Source organism: Oncorhynchus mykiss, chromosome 8 (assembly GCF_057628025.1).
Source record: "Oncorhynchus mykiss isolate SJ-2025 chromosome 8, ASM5762802v1, whole genome shotgun sequence".
NCBI classification, from domain to species: domain Eukaryota; kingdom Metazoa; phylum Chordata; class Actinopteri; order Salmoniformes; family Salmonidae; genus Oncorhynchus; species Oncorhynchus mykiss.
In genome coordinates this window covers 80,649,860-80,670,639 of record NC_143029.1, presented here as the reverse complement: position 1 = coordinate 80,670,639, position 20,780 = coordinate 80,649,860, and the positions used below count along the sequence as shown (strand labels likewise).

At 36.8% G+C, this 20,780-nt stretch overlaps 1 protein-coding gene across 2 annotated transcripts; it reads left to right on the top strand.

Moving 5' to 3' along the window:
- Positions 1-8,970: 8,970 nt before the first annotated feature.
- On the top strand, positions 8,971-18,033 carry LOC110530998 (spindlin-W). Of its 2 annotated transcripts, none has more exons than XM_036986362.2 (5): positions 8,971-9,081; positions 10,443-10,484; positions 10,585-10,850; positions 11,726-11,959; positions 13,067-18,033. In XM_036986362.2, the coding sequence occupies exons 2-5, from the start codon at positions 10,465-10,467 to the stop codon at positions 13,270-13,272; spliced, it is 726 nt and encodes a 241-aa protein (XP_036842257.1). In that variant the 5' UTR covers positions 8,971-9,081; positions 10,443-10,464; the 3' UTR covers positions 13,273-18,033. The 2 variants fall into 2 exon arrangements, with proteins under 2 accessions (XP_036842257.1, XP_021469954.2); XM_021614279.3 differs by lacking the exon at positions 8,971-9,081 and adding an exon at positions 9,334-9,581.
- The last annotated feature ends 2,747 nt before the right edge of the window (positions 18,034-20,780 follow it).

Sequence of the window (20,780 nt, the reverse complement as noted above, 5' to 3'; positions counted from 1 at the left end):
CCCCAATAGAATCTTTCCCCCACGAGAACCACACCTGTTGGAATTCTCACAAATAATTGCAACATTGTTTCAATAATATATAGAACTTTTCTCGCAGCTCTGGTGTACTGTATAAACCTTTTTTGAGGCCTTGATCACAATTCATTCTGTGGCAGCACAATGACCAAATTATATACTGTATGTGAGGATGTTGATCATATCTTTGATCATGACACTGGTGAGGAGGTGAGAGGCCAGGAAGCTGACAGTGAAGATGCATTAGAGGAGGAAGTGTCAGAAGTTGAAGACAACACAGAATATGATCCAGACCAAGAGACAACCGATGTGGAACAATCCAGTGATGAGGAATAGGGCCCTGCTGAGGTTGTTGTTACATTCCGGTCAAAGAATGGGAATTTGTCCTGGTCTTCATCCCCACCTGGGAGGAGAGGTCGGCTGCCGGCTGAAAATGTTATCAGGATGACCCCGGGGCCAATGAAATACGCCATATCCCGGATTGATGACAGAAAATCCTGCCACTATTTAAACATTTGAAATGGTTTCAAAACAAATGTCATTGTTAAACTTTGACACAAAGTAGTCTGTGATAAATAACACAATATGTTTCATCTGAGTATTTGTTATGGTCAAAATAATCCATACATGATGCTTTTTTTACTCAAAAACGAGCTGTATGAGCTCAGGTTAATGAGGCCTACAGGCCATAAATAGCAAATAGAAGTTCAAAACTTGTAATGATCCCAAGAACTTAAGTTGATACAATTATCTAACACAACATTAGGTGATATTATATGTATTATTATGGATTTATAATCAGATATAATGGGGCGGTCATTTTGGACAGGGAACACAGAATTAATTAACATGAAACGAACACAACAGGAGGGTTAAGGTATCTTTACGTTTCCTCACGTATGACAATTCTGTACCTTTTCCACCAAGTCTGCCCAAATCAGCTCATTGTGAATGGTCTGCTGTGACAGAGAGACTGTGGCTGACATCTAGTGGTGAAAACTGACATTTCAGTTTAAAGGACAGCATGACTGATCACATCCACTGAGACTCAGAGGTCCTTCTTATTCCCATCACTCCCCACAGCAGGTAGCAGTGTCTTTTAGTGATTAGAGTCTGTACCTCTAGTTCATTATGTACAGTGACACAGCAGTCTGGGACAGAGAGAGGAAGAGAGAGGGAGAGAGAGAGAGAGAGAGAGAGAGAGAGACAGACAGACAGACAGACAGACAGACAGACAGACAGACAGACAGACAGACAGACAGACAGAGATTGATTTTAGTTAGCTAGGTACTCTTGCTGCCTGTTTGTGAGTGTGTGTGTGTGTGTGTGTGTGTGTGTGTATAGCCGTGGGAAGTAGGGGTGCTGAGGGTGCTGCAGCACACACCGAAAAATACAAAATAAACAAAATAATCATGAAAAAATATAGAATCTTTTACAGAAAAAAAAGTTTCACAAAAGTAGTACCTTTACTAGTATTAGACCTTTACTATTATTAGACCTTTAGTAGTATTAGACCTTTAGTAGTATTAGACCTTTACTAGTATTAGACCTTTACTAGTATTAGACCTTTACTAGTATTAGACCTTTAGTAGTATTAGGCCTTTACTAGTATTAGACCTTTACTATTATTAGACCTTTAACTAGTATTAGACCTTTACTGGTATTAGGCCTTTACTAGTATTAGGCCTTTACTAGTATTAGACCTTTACTAGTATTAGACCTTTACTAGTATTAGACCTTTACTATTATTAGACCTTTACTAGTATTAGACCTTTACTAGTATTAGACCTTTAGTAGTATTAGACCTTTACTAGTATTAGACCTTTACTAGTATTAGACCTTTACTAGTATTAGACCTTTAGTAGTATTAGACCTTTACTAGTATTAGACCTTTACTAGTATTAGACCTTTACTAGTATTAGACCTTTACTAGTATTAGACCTTTACTGGTATTAGGCCTTTACTAGTATTAGACCTTTACTAGTATTAGACCTTTACTAGTATTAGGCCTTTACTAGTATTAGACCTTTACTAGTATTAGACCTTTACTAGTATTAGACCTTTACTAGTATTAGACCTTTACTAGTATTAGACCTTTAGTAGTATTAGACCTTTACTAGTATTAGACCTTTACTAGTATTAGACCTTTACTAGTATTATACCTTTAGTAGTATTAGACCTTTACTAGTATTAGACCTTTACTAGTATTAGACCTTTACTAGTATTAGACCTTTAGTAGTATTAGGCCTTTACTAGTATTAGACCTTTACTAGTATTAGACCTTTACTAGTATTAGACCTTTAGTAGTATTAGGCCTTTACTAGTATTAGACCTTTACTAGTATTAGACCTTTAGTAGTATTAGACCTTTACTGGTATTAGGCCTTTACTAGTATTAGACCTTTACTATTATTAGACCTTTACTAGTATTATACCTTTACTAGTATTAGACCTTTACTAGTATTAGACCTTTACTAGTATTATACCTTTACTAGTATTAGACCTTTACTAGTATTAGACCTTTACTAGTATTAGGCCTTTACTAGTATTAGACCTTTACTGGTATTAGACCTTTAGTAGTATTAGGCCTTTACTAGTATTAGACCTTTACTAGTATTAGACCTTTACTAGTATTAGACCTTTACTAGTATTAGACCTTTACTAGTATTAGACCTTTACTAGTATTAGGCCTTTACTAGTATTAGACCTTTACTAGTATTAGACCTTTACTGGTATTAGACCTTTAGTAGTATTAGGCCTTTACTAGTATTAGACCTTTACTAGTATTAGACCTTTACTGGTATTAGACCTTTACTAATATTACTTTACTAGTATTAGACCTTTACTAGTATTAGACCTTTACTAGTATTAGACCTTTAGTAGTATTAGACCTTTACTAGTATTAGACCTTTACTAATATTACTTTACTAGCATTAGACCTTTACTAGTATTAGACCTTTACTAGTATTAGACCTTTACTAGTATTAAACCTTTAGTAGTATTAGACCTTTAGTAGTATTAGACCTTTACTAATATTACTTAACTAGTATTAGACCTTTAGTAGTATTAGGCCTTTACTAGTATTAGACCTTTACTAGTATTAGACCTTTACTGGTATTAGACCTTTACTAATATTACTTTACTAGTATTAGACCTTTACTAGTATTAGACCTTTACTAGTATTAGACCTTTACTAGTATTAGACCTTTAGTAGTATTAGACCTTTAGTAGTATTAGACCTTTACTAATATTACTTAACTAGTATTAGACCTTTACTAGTATTAGACCTTTACTAGTATTAGACCTTTAGTAGTATTAGACCTTTACTAGTATTAGGCCTTTACTAGTATTAGACCTTTACTAGTATTAGACCTTTACTAGTATTAGACCTTTACTAGTATTAGACCTTTACTAGTATTAGACCTTTACTAGTATTAGACCTTTTCTAGTATTAGACCTTTTCTAGTATTAGACCTTTACTAGTATTAGACCTTTACTAGTATTAGACCTTTACTAGTATTAGACCTTTACTAGTATTAGACCTTTACTAGTATTATACCTTTACTATTATTAGACCTTTAACTAGTATTAGACCTTTACTAGTATTAGACCTTTACTAGTATTAGACCTTTACTGGTATTAGAGCTTTACTAGTATTAGGCCTTTACTAGTATTATACCTTTACTGGTATTAGACCTTTACTAGTATTAGACCTTTACTAGTATTATACCTTTACTGGTATTAGACCTTTACTAGTATTGTACCTTTACTGGTATTATACCTTTACTAGTATTAGACCTTTACTAGTATTAGACCTTTACTAGTATTAGACCTTTTCTAGTATTATACCTTTACTATTATTATACCTTTACTATTATTAGACCTTTAACTAGTATTAGACCTTTACTAGTATTAGACCTTTACTAGTATTAGACCTTTACTGGTATTAGAGCTTAACTAGTATTAGACCTTTACTAGTATTAGACCTTTACTAGTATTAGACCTTTACTAGTATTAGGCCTTTACTAGTATTAGACCTTTACTAGTATTAGGCCTTTACTAGTATTAGACCTTTACTAGTATTAGACCGTTACTAGTATTAGACCTTTACTGGTATTAGACCTTTACTAGTATTATACCTTTACTAGTATTAGACCTTTACTAGTATTAGACCTTTACTGGTATTAGACCTTTAGTAGTATTAGACCTTTACTAGTATTAGGCCTTTACTAGTATTAGACCTTTAGTAGTATTAGACCTTTACTAGTATTAGACCTTTAGTAGTATTAGACCTTTACTAGTATTAGGCCTTTACTAGTATTAGACCTTTACTAGTATTATACCTTTACTAGTATTAGACCTTTACTAGTATTATACCTTTACTAGTATTAGACCTTTACTAGTATTAGACCTTTACTAGTATTAGACCTTTACTGGTATTAGACCTTTACTAGTATTATACCTTTACTAGTATTAGACCTTTACTGGTATTAGACCTTTAGTAGTATTATACCTTTACTAGTATTAGGCCTTTACTAGTATTAGACCTTTAGTAGTATTAGACCTTTACTAGTATTAGACCTTTTCTAGTATTAGACCTTTTCTAGTATTAGACCTTTACTAGTATTAGACCTTTACTAGTATTAGACCTTTACTAGTATTAGACCTTTACTAGTATTAGACCTTTACTAGTATTATACCTTTACTATTATTAGACCTTTAACTAGTATTAGACCTTTACTAGTATTAGACCTTTACTAGTATTAGACCTTTACTGGTATTAGAGCTTTACTAGTATTAGGCCTTTACTAGTATTATACCTTTACTGGTATTAGACCTTTACTAGTATTAGACCTTTACTAGTATTATACCTTTACTGGTATTAGACCTTTACTAGTATTGTACCTTTACTGGTATTATACCTTTACTAGTATTAGACCTTTACTAGTATTAGACCTTTACTAGTATTAGACCTTTTCTAGTATTATACCTTTACTATTATTATACCTTTACTATTATTAGACCTTTAACTAGTATTAGACCTTTACTAGTATTAGACCTTTACTAGTATTAGACCTTTACTGGTATTAGAGCTTAACTAGTATTAGACCTTTACTAGTATTAGACCTTTACTAGTATTAGACCTTTACTAGTATTAGGCCTTTACTAGTATTAGACCTTTACTAGTATTAGACCGTTACTAGTATTAGGCCTTTACTAGTATTATACCTTTACTAGTATTATACCTTTACTAGTATTAGACCTTTACTGGTATTAGACCTTTACTAGTATTATACCTTTACTAGTATTAGACCTTTACTAGTATTAGACCTTTACTGGTATTAGACCTTTAGTAGTATTAGACCTTTACTAGTATTAGGCCTTTACTAGTATTAGACCTTTAGTAGTATTAGACCTTTACTAGTATTAGACCTTTAGTAGTATTAGACCTTTACTAGTATTAGGCCTTTACTAGTATTAGACCTTTACTAGTATTATACCTTTACTAGTATTAGACCTTTACTAGTATTATACCTTTACTAGTATTAGACCTTTACTAGTATTAGACCTTTACTGGTATTAGACCTTTACTAGTATTATACCTTTACTAGTATTAGACCTTTACTGGTATTAGACCTTTAGTAGTATTATACCTTTACTAGTATTAGGCCTTTACTAGTATTAGACCTTTAGTAGTATTAGACCTTTACTAGTATTAGACCTTTAGTAGTATTAGACCTTTACTAGTATTAGGCCTTTACTAGTATTAGACCTTTACTAGTATTAGACCTTTACTAGTATTAGACCTTTACTAGTATTAGACCTTTACTGGTATTAGACCTTTACTAGTATTGTACCTTTACTGGTATTATACCTTTACTAGTATTAGACCTTTACTAGTATTAGACCTTTACTAGTATTAGACCTTTTCTAGTATTATACCTTTACTATTATTATACCTTTACTATTATTAGACCTTTAACTAGTATTAGACCTTTACTAGTATTAGACCTTTACTAGTATTAGACCTTTACTGGTATTAGAGCTTAACTAGTATTAGACCTTTACTAGTATTAGACCTTTACTAGTATTAGACCTTTACTAGTATTAGGCCTTTACTAGTATTAGACCTTTACTAGTATTAGACCGTTACTAGTATTAGGCCTTTACTAGTATTATACCTTTACTAGTATTATACCTTTACTAGTATTAGACCTTTACTGGTATTAGACCTTTACTAGTATTATACCTTTACTAGTATTAGACCTTTACTAGTATTAGACCTTTACTGGTATTAGACCTTTAGTAGTATTAGACCTTTACTAGTATTAGGCCTTTACTAGTATTAGACCTTTAGTAGTATTAGACCTTTACTAGTATTAGACCTTTAGTAGTATTAGACCTTTACTAGTATTAGGCCTTTACTAGTATTAGACCTTTACTAGTATTATACCTTTACTAGTATTAGACCTTTACTAGTATTATACCTTTACTAGTATTAGACCTTTACTAGTATTAGACCTTTACTGGTATTAGACCTTTACTAGTATTATACCTTTACTAGTATTAGACCTTTACTGGTATTAGACCTTTAGTAGTATTATACCTTTACTAGTATTAGGCCTTTACTAGTATTAGACCTTTAGTAGTATTAGACCTTTACTAGTATTAGACCTTTAGTAGTATTAGACCTTTACTAGTATTAGGCCTTTACTAGTATTAGACCTTTACTAGTATTAGACCTTTACTAGTATTAGACCTTTACTAGTATTAGACCTTTACTAGTATTAGACCTTTAGTAGTATTAGACCTTTACTAGTATTAGACCTTTAGTAGTATTAGACCTTTACTAGTATTAGACCTTTTCTAGTATTATACCTTTACTATTATTATACCTTTACTATTATTAGACCTTTAACTAGTATTAGACCTTTACTAGTATTAGACCTTTACTAGTATTAGACCTTTACTGGTATTAGAGCTTAACTAGTATTAGACCTTTACTAGTATTAGACCTTTACTAGTATTAGACCTTTACTAGTATTAGGCCTTTACTAGTATTAGACCTTTACTAGTATTAGACCGTTACTAGTATTAGGCCTTTACTAGTATTATACCTTTACTAGTATTATACCTTTACTAGTATTAGACCTTTACTGGTATTAGACCTTTACTAGTATTATACCTTTACTAGTATTAGACCTTTACTAGTATTAGACCTTTACTGGTATTAGACCTTTAGTAGTATTAGACCTTTACTAGTATTAGGCCTTTACTAGTATTAGACCTTTAGTAGTATTAGACCTTTACTAGTATTAGACCTTTAGTAGTATTAGACCTTTACTAGTATTAGGCCTTTACTAGTATTAGACCTTTACTAGTATTATACCTTTACTAGTATTAGACCTTTACTAGTATTATACCTTTACTAGTATTAGACCTTTACTAGTATTAGACCTTTACTGGTATTAGACCTTTACTAGTATTATACCTTTACTAGTATTAGACCTTTACTGGTATTAGACCTTTAGTAGTATTATACCTTTACTAGTATTAGGCCTTTACTAGTATTAGACCTTTAGTAGTATTAGACCTTTACTAGTATTAGACCTTTAGTAGTATTAGACCTTTACTAGTATTAGGCCTTTACTAGTATTAGACCTTTACTAGTATTAGACCTTTACTAGTATTAGACCTTTACTAGTATTAGACCTTTACTAGTATTAGACCTTTAGTAGTATTAGACCTTTACTAGTATTAGACCTTTAGTAGTATTAGACCTTTACTAGTATTAGACCTTTAGTAGTATTAGGCCTTTACTAGTATTAGACCTTTAGTAGTATTAGACCTTTACTAGTATTAGACCTTTAGTAGTATTAGACCTTTACTAGTATTAGACCTTTACTAGTATTAGGCCTTTTCTATGTATTGTACATAGGCTGGTCATCTAGGTTTGTACCTGTAGACTCCATCACCATGAAGAAATATGATGACCAATAAAGTAATTGAGTACATTGAGGCATCAAGTGGTTTGTGATGATATTATGTGACTCAGTTGGTAGTGCATGGTGCTTGCAATACTAGGGGTTTGACGAGGGACCAGTATAGAAAATGTATGCACTCACTACTGTACATTGCTCTGGATAAGAGCATCTATGGAAAAGGAATTAAAAGACCATTTCAGTTTTCACATAGAAATAAGTTGCATTTGCGAAGTATGTCAAGAAACTGGAAAACATATGAAGCAAGTATTATCAGATGAACTGTTTTGTACAGATTATTATCAGACTAAATTTACAAATGCTGTGTGTGTATGTGTGTGTTGTGTGCCTCCACCTTCTTGCAAATAACACCTGGTTGACTCATTCACAACACCACTTCCAAGCCTTTATTCAACATTGATCCATTTTATAATTGCTAACATATTATTATTAGTAGCCAATATTATATAATTTGATATAAATATAAACATGCAATGCAGCCATTCTACAGAAGTACTCACACATTGTAGGTCTAGACTATGTAAAAATCTATTTCCTAAAGCAGGCATAGCTTTTCATATGGGCCCACAGTTGAATAGCAGGACAAAGAAAGTATGGGCTGAGGGAAAAATACATGTCATAGTGCAGCTGTAAAGGAATTTTCCCAACCCAATCCGCGATGTGTATTGCATTGTGGGAAATGTAGTTCAATCTAAACGCTTGGCCGACAGATAGGCAAAACAAAATGGATACTTTTTATGTTCATGCATTTTTCCTGAAATAGACAGGCCTACACACTGAATACTTAATTGCTTGTCAAATCCACAATGTACAGCTCCACTAAAGACCGTTATTTTTGCTCCTTTGTGAGTTACACAACCCAATCTATTGCAACGGCTTTATTTGGGTGGGTAACGTGAAGGACACGAACTCCCAGTGGCCTGTGCGAAGGACAACACTTTTACAGAGTTTAGTCATAAACCTATCTTGGTAGTTGTAGTTCCCGTAGTCAGACTGTTTCCTTGTAGCCTTCATGAGGCGGATTCTGCTCAGCAGAGGGAAGTAGATATGAAAATAGGGGCCAGGTAACTCTCTTTGTCTAAATATGCTTTCTACTTTGATAATCGTGTTACTGCACTACATTATAATGCATTTCAAGCCCTCCAGTGTGTCAATTTTGTCTACGCTATTTATGGTAATGCAAATGCCAACACAGTTGGTCGTTTTACTGTATACCAGTGGTCAGTGTTACGGCACAAAATTACCGCACATGATTACATGACGTTGAATGTTCTATTATTGGTTTCGCTTTGCGCAAATAGGCACGCGCGTCTTTGAAAAGCAATTGGCAACATCTGAACGTAATCGTGCATGTGAAAGGCTAGGCCTACATCAATGCTTACAGGCATGCTTACACCTTGATGTTGTAGTCAGGAATATATCTGGCTTGTCCAAAAATATCAAATTGCTGCAATCTTACGAAACGTGGTCCGCAGCGAAATTACATTAGAAACATGACATGATTTCACAGACAATTGCACATGCAGCAGTTGAGGGAGAGGGCGACGTTGTTTGTTGACATCCGGTAGGGCTACTTAATCTGCGTTTACACAGGCAGCCAAATTATGATATTTTTTTGCCACTAATTGGTCTTTTGACCAATCACATCAGATGCTTTTAGAGCTGATTTAATTGGTCATAACACCAATTAGTTCGAAAAATATCAGAATTTGTCTGCCCGTGTAAATGCAACCATTGTAACAACGCCTGTGGTATACTCGCGGGAAACTAGGGCTACCAGGGTGAAATAACCCATCCTCACCGGTACTTGTACACTGGTGGGTCTGGGTTTATTGCTTGCGTAGCCATAATTCATTATAAGATAACACTGTAACAGGTTTTCTTGTTATGATTTGCAGATTGCATGTCTCCAGATCAATGTGCCATCTAACATTTGTCATTTGAATATAGGAATTTCAACCCCGTGACACAGTGCATGTGTTATCAATATAGCCTAGTGAAATGCTAATTCATAATTAGCCTAAACTCAATACAATTGTATTAAATTAATCTCAATCTGGAGAAACTATGGTAGAGATCCTTGGTATATCAGCCGCATAACTATTTCCTTTAAGTGGGTGAACTCTATTGGCACGATTCGCAGGGTGTATGCCTTTCACGCCAGTGACCCGGGCTCGCTTCCCCTGCCCTGCTGTTCGCTACACTGGTGTCAGAAGTGGGATGGTGTTTGTGAACTTACGACCCGGAAGTGTGAGGGGCTGAGTTGTCGAGGGCGTAGGGACGTGCCTTTCCGTTCTGATGGTGCAACATAGCGATCCTCACTTTGTGAGCCAGCGACCTGGGTTCGCTTCCCTGCCCTGCCATTTGCTACATTATTTATAGTTTTGCATTGAAATAATACACTCTCTTTGCTCTCTGCCCACAGGATTGTGTGAATTTCTGGAAATATGTCCAAGAAAAGGGGCAGGTAGGTTGAAACACCTGTTCTTGATTATTTCACTGATATTTGAGTACTGTTTTGGGTATTTCCTGTTATGCTTTAACCTACACTTATATTCTTCTCTCAGAAAGCGTAGCAGCGGCGAGCTGAGTGAGAGTTCGGGTTTGTCTCTGTCGTCGACCCTAGACCCTAACAACCTGCTGGGCCTGCGGATTGAGCACAATTGGAGGGAGAAGGGCAACCTGACCAAGTGGAAAGGCACAGTGCTGGAGCGCCTCACCGTCAACACCTCCCTGTACATGGTCAAATACGACGGCTTCGACTGCGTCTATGGCATCGAGCTGTTCAAAGACGAGCGGGTGTCCAACCTGCAGGTTTTAACAGAGAAAGTTGGTGGGTTCACCTACTATTTGAGTATGTTAAAGCTTTGATTTAAGCAGGTTGGTAATGAGAAGAAATTCTCGACCTGGAATGACCACCAAGCGAATATGTACAAAACACAAAAGAACAGTGTGTGCTGGTCTTTGTTCCAGGTCAGTATGTACACAACAGATTAATCTTATAAAGGCCTAATTGTAAATAAAAGCCTGCATACCATTATCCCCATTGCTCTCCTTATCTGTAGGTTAATGACCTACCGTTTCGTTATCATGTGACCTTTCTGCGCATTGCTAATTGTAATCTCCTGTACAGCAAACCACAAGATAAAGGTGTTGTCAACTCGATGCAAGATAATTTTGTTCAATCCCATCACCACAGCACCTAGCTTGTACTGTATATGTGTCAATGTAGAATAATTGAATAGGATTGGACCTATCCATTACATTCAGATCGAAAGGGCCTAGGGCTGTTTTTTTTAAATGGAGTATTTGTTTCCCCATGTTACCTCTCGCCCTCAAAGTACACAAAAAGAGCAATTCTCTCAGTCTGTTATTTAACTATTTTAGTAGCCTGGTGGAACCAGCACACGTTCTATTTTGGGGCTCTCGAGTGGCGCAGCGGTCTAAGGCACTGCATCTCAGTGCAAGAGACGTCACTGGTTCGAATCCAGTCTGTATTACATCTGGCTGTGATTGGGAGTCCCATAGGGTGGCGCACAATTGGCCCTGTGTTGGCCGGGGTTGGCCCTCATTGTAAATAAGAATTTGTTCTTAACTGACTTGCCTAGTTAAATGAAATAATATGAAACCAAAAGTGTTCCGTATTGTTGACCAGGCTGCTATTTTAGTGTTTTTCAAAACTATAAATCCTTCTCTTTACCTCCATAGTAAACAACAAGATCAAGGTGCCCCACGATGCGCCAGAGCTGGTGGGCAAGGCTGTGGAGCACCTGTTTGAGAAGGAGGACGGTGAGAAGAATGAGTGGAGGGGCATGGTGCTATCTCGCGCCCCCATCATGACCAACTGGTACTACATCACCTATGAGAAGGACCCTGTGCTCTACATGTACCAGCTCTGGGACGACTATAAGGACGGAGACCTCCGCATCCTCCCTGAAGCTGGTGCGAAATACTTTAATTTACTCCATATGTTTATCTTAACCTTTAGAAGAGGACTTTTATTTACTCCATATGTTTATCTTAACCTTTAGAAGAGGACTTTTATTTACTCCATATAATTATCTTAACCTTTAGAAGAGGACTTTTATTTACTCCATATAATTATCTTAACCTTTAGAAGAGGACTTTTATTTACTCCATATGTTTATCTTAACCTTTAGAAGAGGACTTTTATTTACTCCATATAATTATCTTAACCTTTAGAAGAGGACTTTTATTTACTCCATATGTTTATCTTAACCTTTAGAAGAGGACTTTTATTTACTCCATATAATTATCTTAACCTTTAGAAGAGGACTTTTATTTACTCCATATAATTATCTTAACCTTTAGAAGAGGACTTTTATTTACTCCATATAATTATCTTAACCTTTAGAAGAGGACTTTTATTTACTCCATATAATTATCTTAACCTTTAGAAGAGGACTTTTATTTACTCCATATAATTAATTATCTTAACCTTTAGAAGATGACGTGACAGAGGGTCTGACACAAATCACAGGTCTGTTGCAATGGTTAGTGCTGACAAAAGGGAAACCTTAACATTAGTAAAGGAGTTTGTAAACCTAGTTTAACATTAAGGTCTTTGTAAAGACTTTAACCCACACATATCTTATCTCCCTAAGAAGAAATAGAAATGGTCTTCACTGCATAGAGCAGTTGAAATAGGGACATACAGCACAGTATGTGGATGGCCTAGGAGATAGCCATGTCCACGGTACTATCAGAACCTGAGGATGAAGTAATTGTTGTAAAGCTGAATGAAAGGCAGGTTTGACATGTAAAAGCTAAGGAAAAGATATACAGAAGAGATTTACACACCTCTGATTATGCTGGGCAGATGCTGCTGGGGATCATGAATGGCTTATGAGGCTACTGGGTGAAATGGTTGTAGTCTGTTGAGAGCATGAGAACTGGTCTTACGTGGCTTGCTGCTGAGTAGAGGACCTGAAAGAGGAGGAAGTATTTGTTCTGGTATGTGAAGTAAGATGGCAGACACCATATGCATATCTCTTTTTTTCCTCCTTTATTTTTTCCCTCGTTTCCCAGAGAACAAACACCTGCTGCCTGCGGACAGGAAGCCAGGCGAGGAGACAGAGAGCCTTGTGGGTAAGCAGGTGGAGTACGTCACTGATAAGGGCGTGAAGAGGACTGGGCTGGTTATCTACCAGGTTCCCGCCAAACCCTCCGTCTACTACATCAAATACGACGACGACTTCCACATCCACGTTTATGACCTTGTCAAAACCACCTAGAATACAACTTGACCTTGTCACAACCACCTAGAACACAACTAGACCATGTCAAAACCACCTAGAATACAACTAGACCTTGTCAAAACCACCTAGAATACAACTTGACCTTGTCAAAACCACCTAGAATACAACTTGACCTTGTCAAAACCACCTAGAATACAACTTGACCTTGTCAAAACCACCTAGAATACAACTAGACCTTGTCAAAACCACCTAGAATACAACTAGACCTTGTCAAAACCACCTAGAACACAACTAGACCTTGTCAAAACCACCTAGAATACAACTAGACCCGGTCAAAACACCTAGAATACAACTAGACTCGGTCAAAACCACCTAGAATACAACTCGACTCGGTCAAAACCACCTAGAATACAACTCGACTCGGTCAAAACCACCTAGAATACAACTAGACCTTATCAAAACCACCTAGAATACAACTAGACCTTGTCAAAACCACCTAGAATACAACTAGACCCGGTCAAAACCACCTAGAATACAACTCGACTCGGTCAAAACCACCTAGAATACAACTCGACTCGGTCAAAACCACCTAGAATACAACTAGACCTTGTCAAAACCACCTAGAACACAACTAGACCTTGTCAAAACCACCTAGAATACAACTAGACCCGGTCAAAACACCTAGAACACAACTAGACCCGGTCAAAACCACCTAGAATACAACTAGACCTTGTCAAAAACACCTAGAATACAACTAGACCTTGTCAAAACCACCTAGAATACAACTAGACCTTGTCAAAACCACCTAGAATACAACTAGACCCGGTCAAAACCACCTAGAATACAACTCGACTCGGTCAAAACCACCTAGAATACAACTAGACCCGGTCAAAACCACCTAGAATACAACTAGACCTTGTCAAAACCACCTAGAATACAACTAGACCCGGTCAAAACCACCTAGAATACAACTCGACTCGGTCAAAACCACCTAGAATACAACTCGACCCGGTCAAAACCACCTAGAATACAACTAGACCTTGTCAAAACCACCTAGAATACAACTAGACCCGGTCAAAACCACCTAGAATACAACTCGACTCGGTCAAAACCACCTAGAATACAACTCGACCCGGTCAAAACCACCTAGAATACAACTAGACCTTGTCAAAACCACCTAGAATACAACTCGACTCGGTCAAAACCACCTAGAATACAACTCGACTCGGTCAAAACCACCTAGAATACAACTCGACTCGGTCAAAACCACCTAGAATACAACTAGACCTTGTCAAAACCACCTAGAATACAACTAGACCCGGTCAAAACACCTAGAACACAACTAGACCCGGTCAAAACCACCTAGAATACAACTCGACTCGGTCAAAACCACCTAGAATACAACTAGACCCGGTCAAAACCACCTAGAATACAACTCGACTCGGTCATAACCACCTAGAATACAACTCGACCCGGTCAAAACCACCTAGAATACAAATTAGACCCGGTCAAAACCACCTAGAATACAACTAGACCTTGTCAAAACCACCTAGAATACAACTAGACCTTGTCAAAACCACCTAGAATACAACTCGACTCGGTCAAAACCACCTAGAATACAACTCGACCCGGTCAAAACCACCTAGAATACAACTAGACCTTGTCAAAACCACCTAGAATACAACTAGACCTTGTCAAAACCACCTAGAATACAACTAGACCTTGTCAAAACCACCTAGAATACAACTCGACTCGGTCAAAACCACCTAGAATACAACTAGACCTTGTCAAAACCACCTAGAATACAACTAGACCTTGTCAAAACCACCTAGAATACAACTAGACCCGGTCAAAACCACCTAGAATACAACTAGACCCGGTCAAAACCACCTAGAATACAACTAGACCCGGTCAAAACCACCTAGAATACAACTCGACTCGGTCAAAACCACCTAGAATACAACTAGACCTTGTCAAAAACACCTAGAATACAACTAGACCCGGTCAAAACCACCTAGAATACAACTTGACCTGGTCAAAACCACCTAGAATACAACTCGACTCGGTCAAAACCACCTAGAATACAACTCGACCCGGTCAAAACCACCTAGAATACAACTAGACCTTGTCAAAAACACCTAGAATACAACTAGACCCGGTCAAAACCACCTAGAATACAACTAGACCTTGTCAAAAACACCTAGAATACAACTAGACCCGGTCAAAACCACCTAGAATACAACTAGACCCGGTCAAAACCACCTAGAATACAACTCGACTCGGTCAAAACCACCTAGAATACAACTCGACCCGGTCAAAACCACCTAGAATACAACTCGACCCGGTCAAAACCACCTAGAATACAAATTAGACCCGGTCAAAACCACCTAGAATACAACTCGACCCGGTCAAAACCACCTAGAATACAAATTAGACCCGGTCATAACCACCTAGAATACATTTTCGACCTGGTCAAAACCACCTAGAATACAATCCGACCTGGTCAAACCTACCTAGAATACAATCCGACCTGGTCAAACCTACCTAGGAAGGACTTTCTAGTCCCCCCGCCTCAGACCCTCACACCTGTACACCCACCTTGAGGTCGACTCCCATTTGAACTCAGTCAATTCAGGAAGTGAGTTCAAAATTCAGTATTTACCAAATCAAAATATTGAGAGGCTTAATTCATCAATGGAATTTGAATACCTCCCCTGAGTTGACTGGATTGAAATGAAACTCTGCAAACATGACACTTACTGTCATTATTGTGGACATGTTCCCTGCCTTGTCTCATCTAATGGGAGAAGGACTACCAAGGTCAGAAGTTTGCTAAAAGTGTAAAATCTGTGACTTAGATCGACCTAGGCTTTTGTAAACAGCTCAAAGCTTACATCGATTTATTTTTCATTTAAAGTAACTGTCAAACTTTTCCAGATTTCTATGAAATATGACAATTAATTACTTACAATATGAGAAAAATAGTTTTCCTTCCAAAAAAAAGTAATGAAGTATGTTAAAAAGCAGCTTTTCTGTATTTGAATGGTGTGTGTGTACCCCAACAACATAATGGTGTGGGCGTATACTGGTCATCACAAATTTTAATGCGAGTAGGCCGCTGATTGGCCAGCTCATCCTCCTCAGGAGTATGACATCATGCTCTATTTAAACTGTCTGTTTTAGATACAAGTTTGAGGTGGGGTTTTCGAAGTGTTTATTTTTCTCCAATTTATGCTTTGGCCACATGAGTATAGGACGAGTCAACAACATTATTTGGCTTAACAGAATATTAACTTTCTTTAAAGTTACATTTTCACTCGACAGTTACTTTAAGAAACAGGAGATGAAGCAGCAATGTTTTATTTTTCTTATCTCTATGTGCAACTTATTTTAAAACATATTTAGCTATCATTTTTATTTAGATATTCTGAAATAAAACATGGATACGAACTTTGTACCAGGGCAAAGGCTTTGATACAATGTATTCCCAACTGACGGTTGATGACTTGGTTACTATGGACAATAGAATTAGTGTTTTGTTTGGCTAAGGAAGTAGATATTATCAGTGAAAATGACCTATGTTAATGTTCAAATGTGTTGCTTGAATAGTGCAAGAAAATAATGTTATTTAATAGAAATTATAAACAATTGCCAAGATTTGCCTGCTCATGTTTCAGAAACACCCACACCAGCTAAGCTCACATTTTAATTTGAGAGGAATTGTTTGACTTAGCTACTAGTTTCATAAGTTCAGAGAGTCATGTTTAAGACATTTTGGATTACAATCAATCCGTAGTCATGGTTGAATAATGTAATATTTCTGTCATGTTGTTAGACCGTCATGCCCGTAACTGTACTTACCTTTTGTAAATACCTGTAATGTGTGTCGCATTTTAAAAAATACTGCAAAGATGCTTTGGTATTATTTGCTCTTCCTGTTTGATGTTGAATAATGCTTTATTTTGCGATTGCAGCCATTGTTGGTTCATTATTTTTCCCCACTAGTGGTCAGGTTTACTTAGCATTTAAACCTTTTTTTAAGTAAGGAATTAAACATAAAAGGTCATAAAACCGTTTCATGTTTCTAGCTTAGTTTTTGTTCTTTGTTCACCTCAGAAATTAAGGTGTAAAAATGTCCCTTATGTGAATGCTTTTATAAAGCTGCACATATGTTTTAATGGGGCTATTTATCCACACTAAAAAGGTTGATGTTGAAATTGACTTTTGAAATTAGCAATTGTTGAGAGAAGTTGAACAAAGATAAAGACCTTTTATCTTTATCTGTGTGACCGCTGAAGATTCCTTTCCAGTAGTGGCATTTTGCCAGAGAGACGACATTTTACAATGCCTAGAAGGCCCTAAATAATTCAATTTAGTTTAAAAGTAATGTTACCTCAAAATGCCACTTAATTTAGATCTTAAATGCTACATACATTTGGAAACTTGTTGTCCTCCTCTCTTGTGTTCTGCTCTGTCATTCTCACAGTGTTTGCTATCTATTAAAACCATTCATTATTTCATCATGCCCATCAGACAGTCAGTGGTATTCAAAAGCTCTGTTTGGGAAAATATCAACATTTTCTCTCCTCCCTCTCCTCTGTTGTTACGGTGCTTTATTGTGTAGTTTGCAAGTTTACAGGACTGTCGAGAGATTCAGAGGAAATATATTTACCATGTTATTTTGCTGCTTTCTACAAAAGTTGATTATTTAGTAAGCTTACAAGTGTTCAATTTTCCGTTTTGTCTGTTTGTGTAACAACACTATCATGGATAATAAAAGAGATATTTTTTGCACAAGGTGTGTGTTCCCAGCTCCTGGTACATAGCATATCTCCCATATTCCTGTGCATGAGAATATGGCGAGAGGGAGAAGTAGAATGAGTATAAGGAAGCGGGCATACAATTACATTGTGTATTTGCCTATCTGACATTAAAAAATAATTATACATGCAGTACCAGTCAAAAGTTTGGACACACCTACTCATTCAAAGGTTTTTTATTTTATTTTATTTTATTTTTCACTATTTTCTACATTGTAGAATAATAGTGGAGACATCAAACTATGAAATAACACGTATGGAACCATGTAGTAACCAAAAAAGTTAAACAAATCAAAATATATTTTATATTCTTCAAAGTAGGCACCCTTTGCCTTGATGACAACTTTGCACACTCTTGGCATTCTCTCAACCAGTTTCACCTGGAATGCTTTTCCAACAGTCTTGAAGGAGTTCCAACATATGCTGAGGACTTGTTGGATGCTTTTCCTTCACTCTGCGGTCCAACTCATCCTAAACCACCTCAATTGGGTTGAGGTCGGGTGACCGTGGAGGCCAGGTCATCTGATGCAGCACTCCATCACTCTCCTTCTTGGTGAAATAGCCCTTACACAGCCTAGAGGTGTGTTGGGTCATTGTCCTTTTGAAAAACAAATGATAGTCCCCCAAAGCGCAAACCAAATGGGATGGTGTATCGCTGCAGAATGCTATGGTAGCTATGCTGGTTAAGTGTGCCTTGAATTCTAAATAAATCACAGACAGTGTCTGTCACACCTCCTCTTCTATGCTTCACAATGGGAATGGAGATCATCCGTTCACCTACTCTGCGTCTCACAAAGACACTGTGGTTGGATTCAAAAATCTAAAATGTGTACTTATCAGACCAAAGGACAGATTTCCACCAGTCTAATGTTCATTGCTCATGTTTCTTGGCCCAAGTAAGTCTCTTATTGGTGTCCTTTAGTAGTGCTTTCTTTGTAGCAATTTGACCATGACGGCCTGATTCACGCAGTCTCTGAGTCTCTGAACAGTTGATGTTGAAATGAGTCTGTTACTTAAACTCTGTGAAGCATTTATTTGGACTACAATTTCTGAGGCTGGTAACTCTAATGAACGTATCCTCTGCAGCAGATGTAACTGTGGGTCTTCTTTTCCTGTGGCGGTCCTCATGAGAACCAGTTTCATCATAGAGCTTGATAGTTTTTGCAACTGCACTTGAAGAAACTTTGAAAGTTCTTGAAAGTTTCTGAAATGACTGACATTCATGTCTTAAAATAATGGTGGACTGTCATTTCTATTTGCTTATTTGAGCTGTTCTTGCCATAAAATGGATTTGGTCTTTTACCAAATAGGGTTATCTTCTGTATACCACCCCTACCTTGTCACAACACAAATGATTGGCTCAAACACATTAAGAAGGAAAGAAATTCCACAAGGCACACCTGTTAATTGAAATGCATTCCAGGTGACTACCTCATGAAGCTGGTTGAGAGAATGCCAAGAGTGTGCAAAGTTGACATCAAGGCAAAGGGTGCCTAAATATAAAATATATTGTGATTTGTTTAACACTTTTTTGGTTACTACATGATTCCACATGTGTTATTTCATAGTGCTGATGTCTTCACTGTTATTCTACAATGTAGAAAAGAGTAAAAATAAAGAAAAACTCTTCAATGAGTAGGTGTCTCCTAACATTTTGACTGGTACTGTATACAGTCTGAAGTTTACATACACTTAGGTTGGAGTCATTAAAACTAGTTTTTCAACCATTCCATACATTTCTCGTTAACAAACTATAGTTTTGGCAAGTCGGTTAGGACATCTACTTTGTGCATAACAGAAGTAATTTTTCCAACAAATGTTTTACAGACAGATTATTTCCTTTATAATTCACTGTATCACAATTCAAATGGGTCAGAAGTTTACATACACTAAGTTGACTGTGCCTTTAAACAGCTTGGAAAGTTCCAGAAAATTATGTAATGGCTTTAGAAGCTTCTGATAGGCTAATTGACATAATTTGAGTCAATTGGAGGTGTACCTGTGGATATATTTCAAGGCCTACCTTCAAACTCAGTGCCTCTTTGCTTGACATCATGGGAAAATCAAAAGAAATCAGCCAAGACCTCAGAAAAAATAATTGTAGACCTTCTTGGGAGCAATTTCCAAACGCCTGAAGGTACCACGTTCATCTGTACAAACAACAGTACGCAAGTATAAACACCATGGGACCACGCAGCCGTCATACCGCTCAGGAAGGAGATGCGTTCTGTCTCCTAGAGATGAATGTACTTTGGTGCAAAAATTGCAAATCAATCCCAGAACAAAAGCAAAGGACCTTGTGAAGATGCTGGAGGAAACAGGTACAAAAGTATCTATATCCACAGTAAAACGAGTCCTATATCGACATAACCCGAAAGGCCACTCAACAAGGAAGAAGCCACTGCTCCAAATCCACCATAAACACGCCAGACTACGGTTTGCAACTGCACATGGGAACAAAGATCGTACTTTTTCTCCCCCTTATTCCTCTGGTCTAGAGGAATAAGGGGGACGCTTGCAAGCCGAAGAATTCCATCCCAATCGTGAAGCACGGGGGTGGCAGCATCATGTTGTGGGAGTGCTGACGGAGGGACTGGGGCACTTCACAAAATAGATGGCATCATGAGGTAGGAAAATTAAGTGGATATATTGAAGCAGCATCTCAAGTCAAAATTGGAAATTGATTAACAGAATTATAGAACATTACGTAATTTTACAACAATG

Coding starts and splice junctions, on each gene's coding strand:
- LOC110530998 (XM_036986362.2), top strand. CDS start 10,465: ATGTCCAAGAAAAGGGGCAG. Junction 10,851..11,725: donor GGTTTTAACAGAGAAAGTTG/GTGGGTTCACCT, acceptor TTACCTCCATAG/TAAACAACAAGATCAAGGTG. Junction 11,960..13,066: donor CCGCATCCTCCCTGAAGCTG/GTGCGAAATACT, acceptor CTCGTTTCCCAG/AGAACAAACACCTGCTGCCT.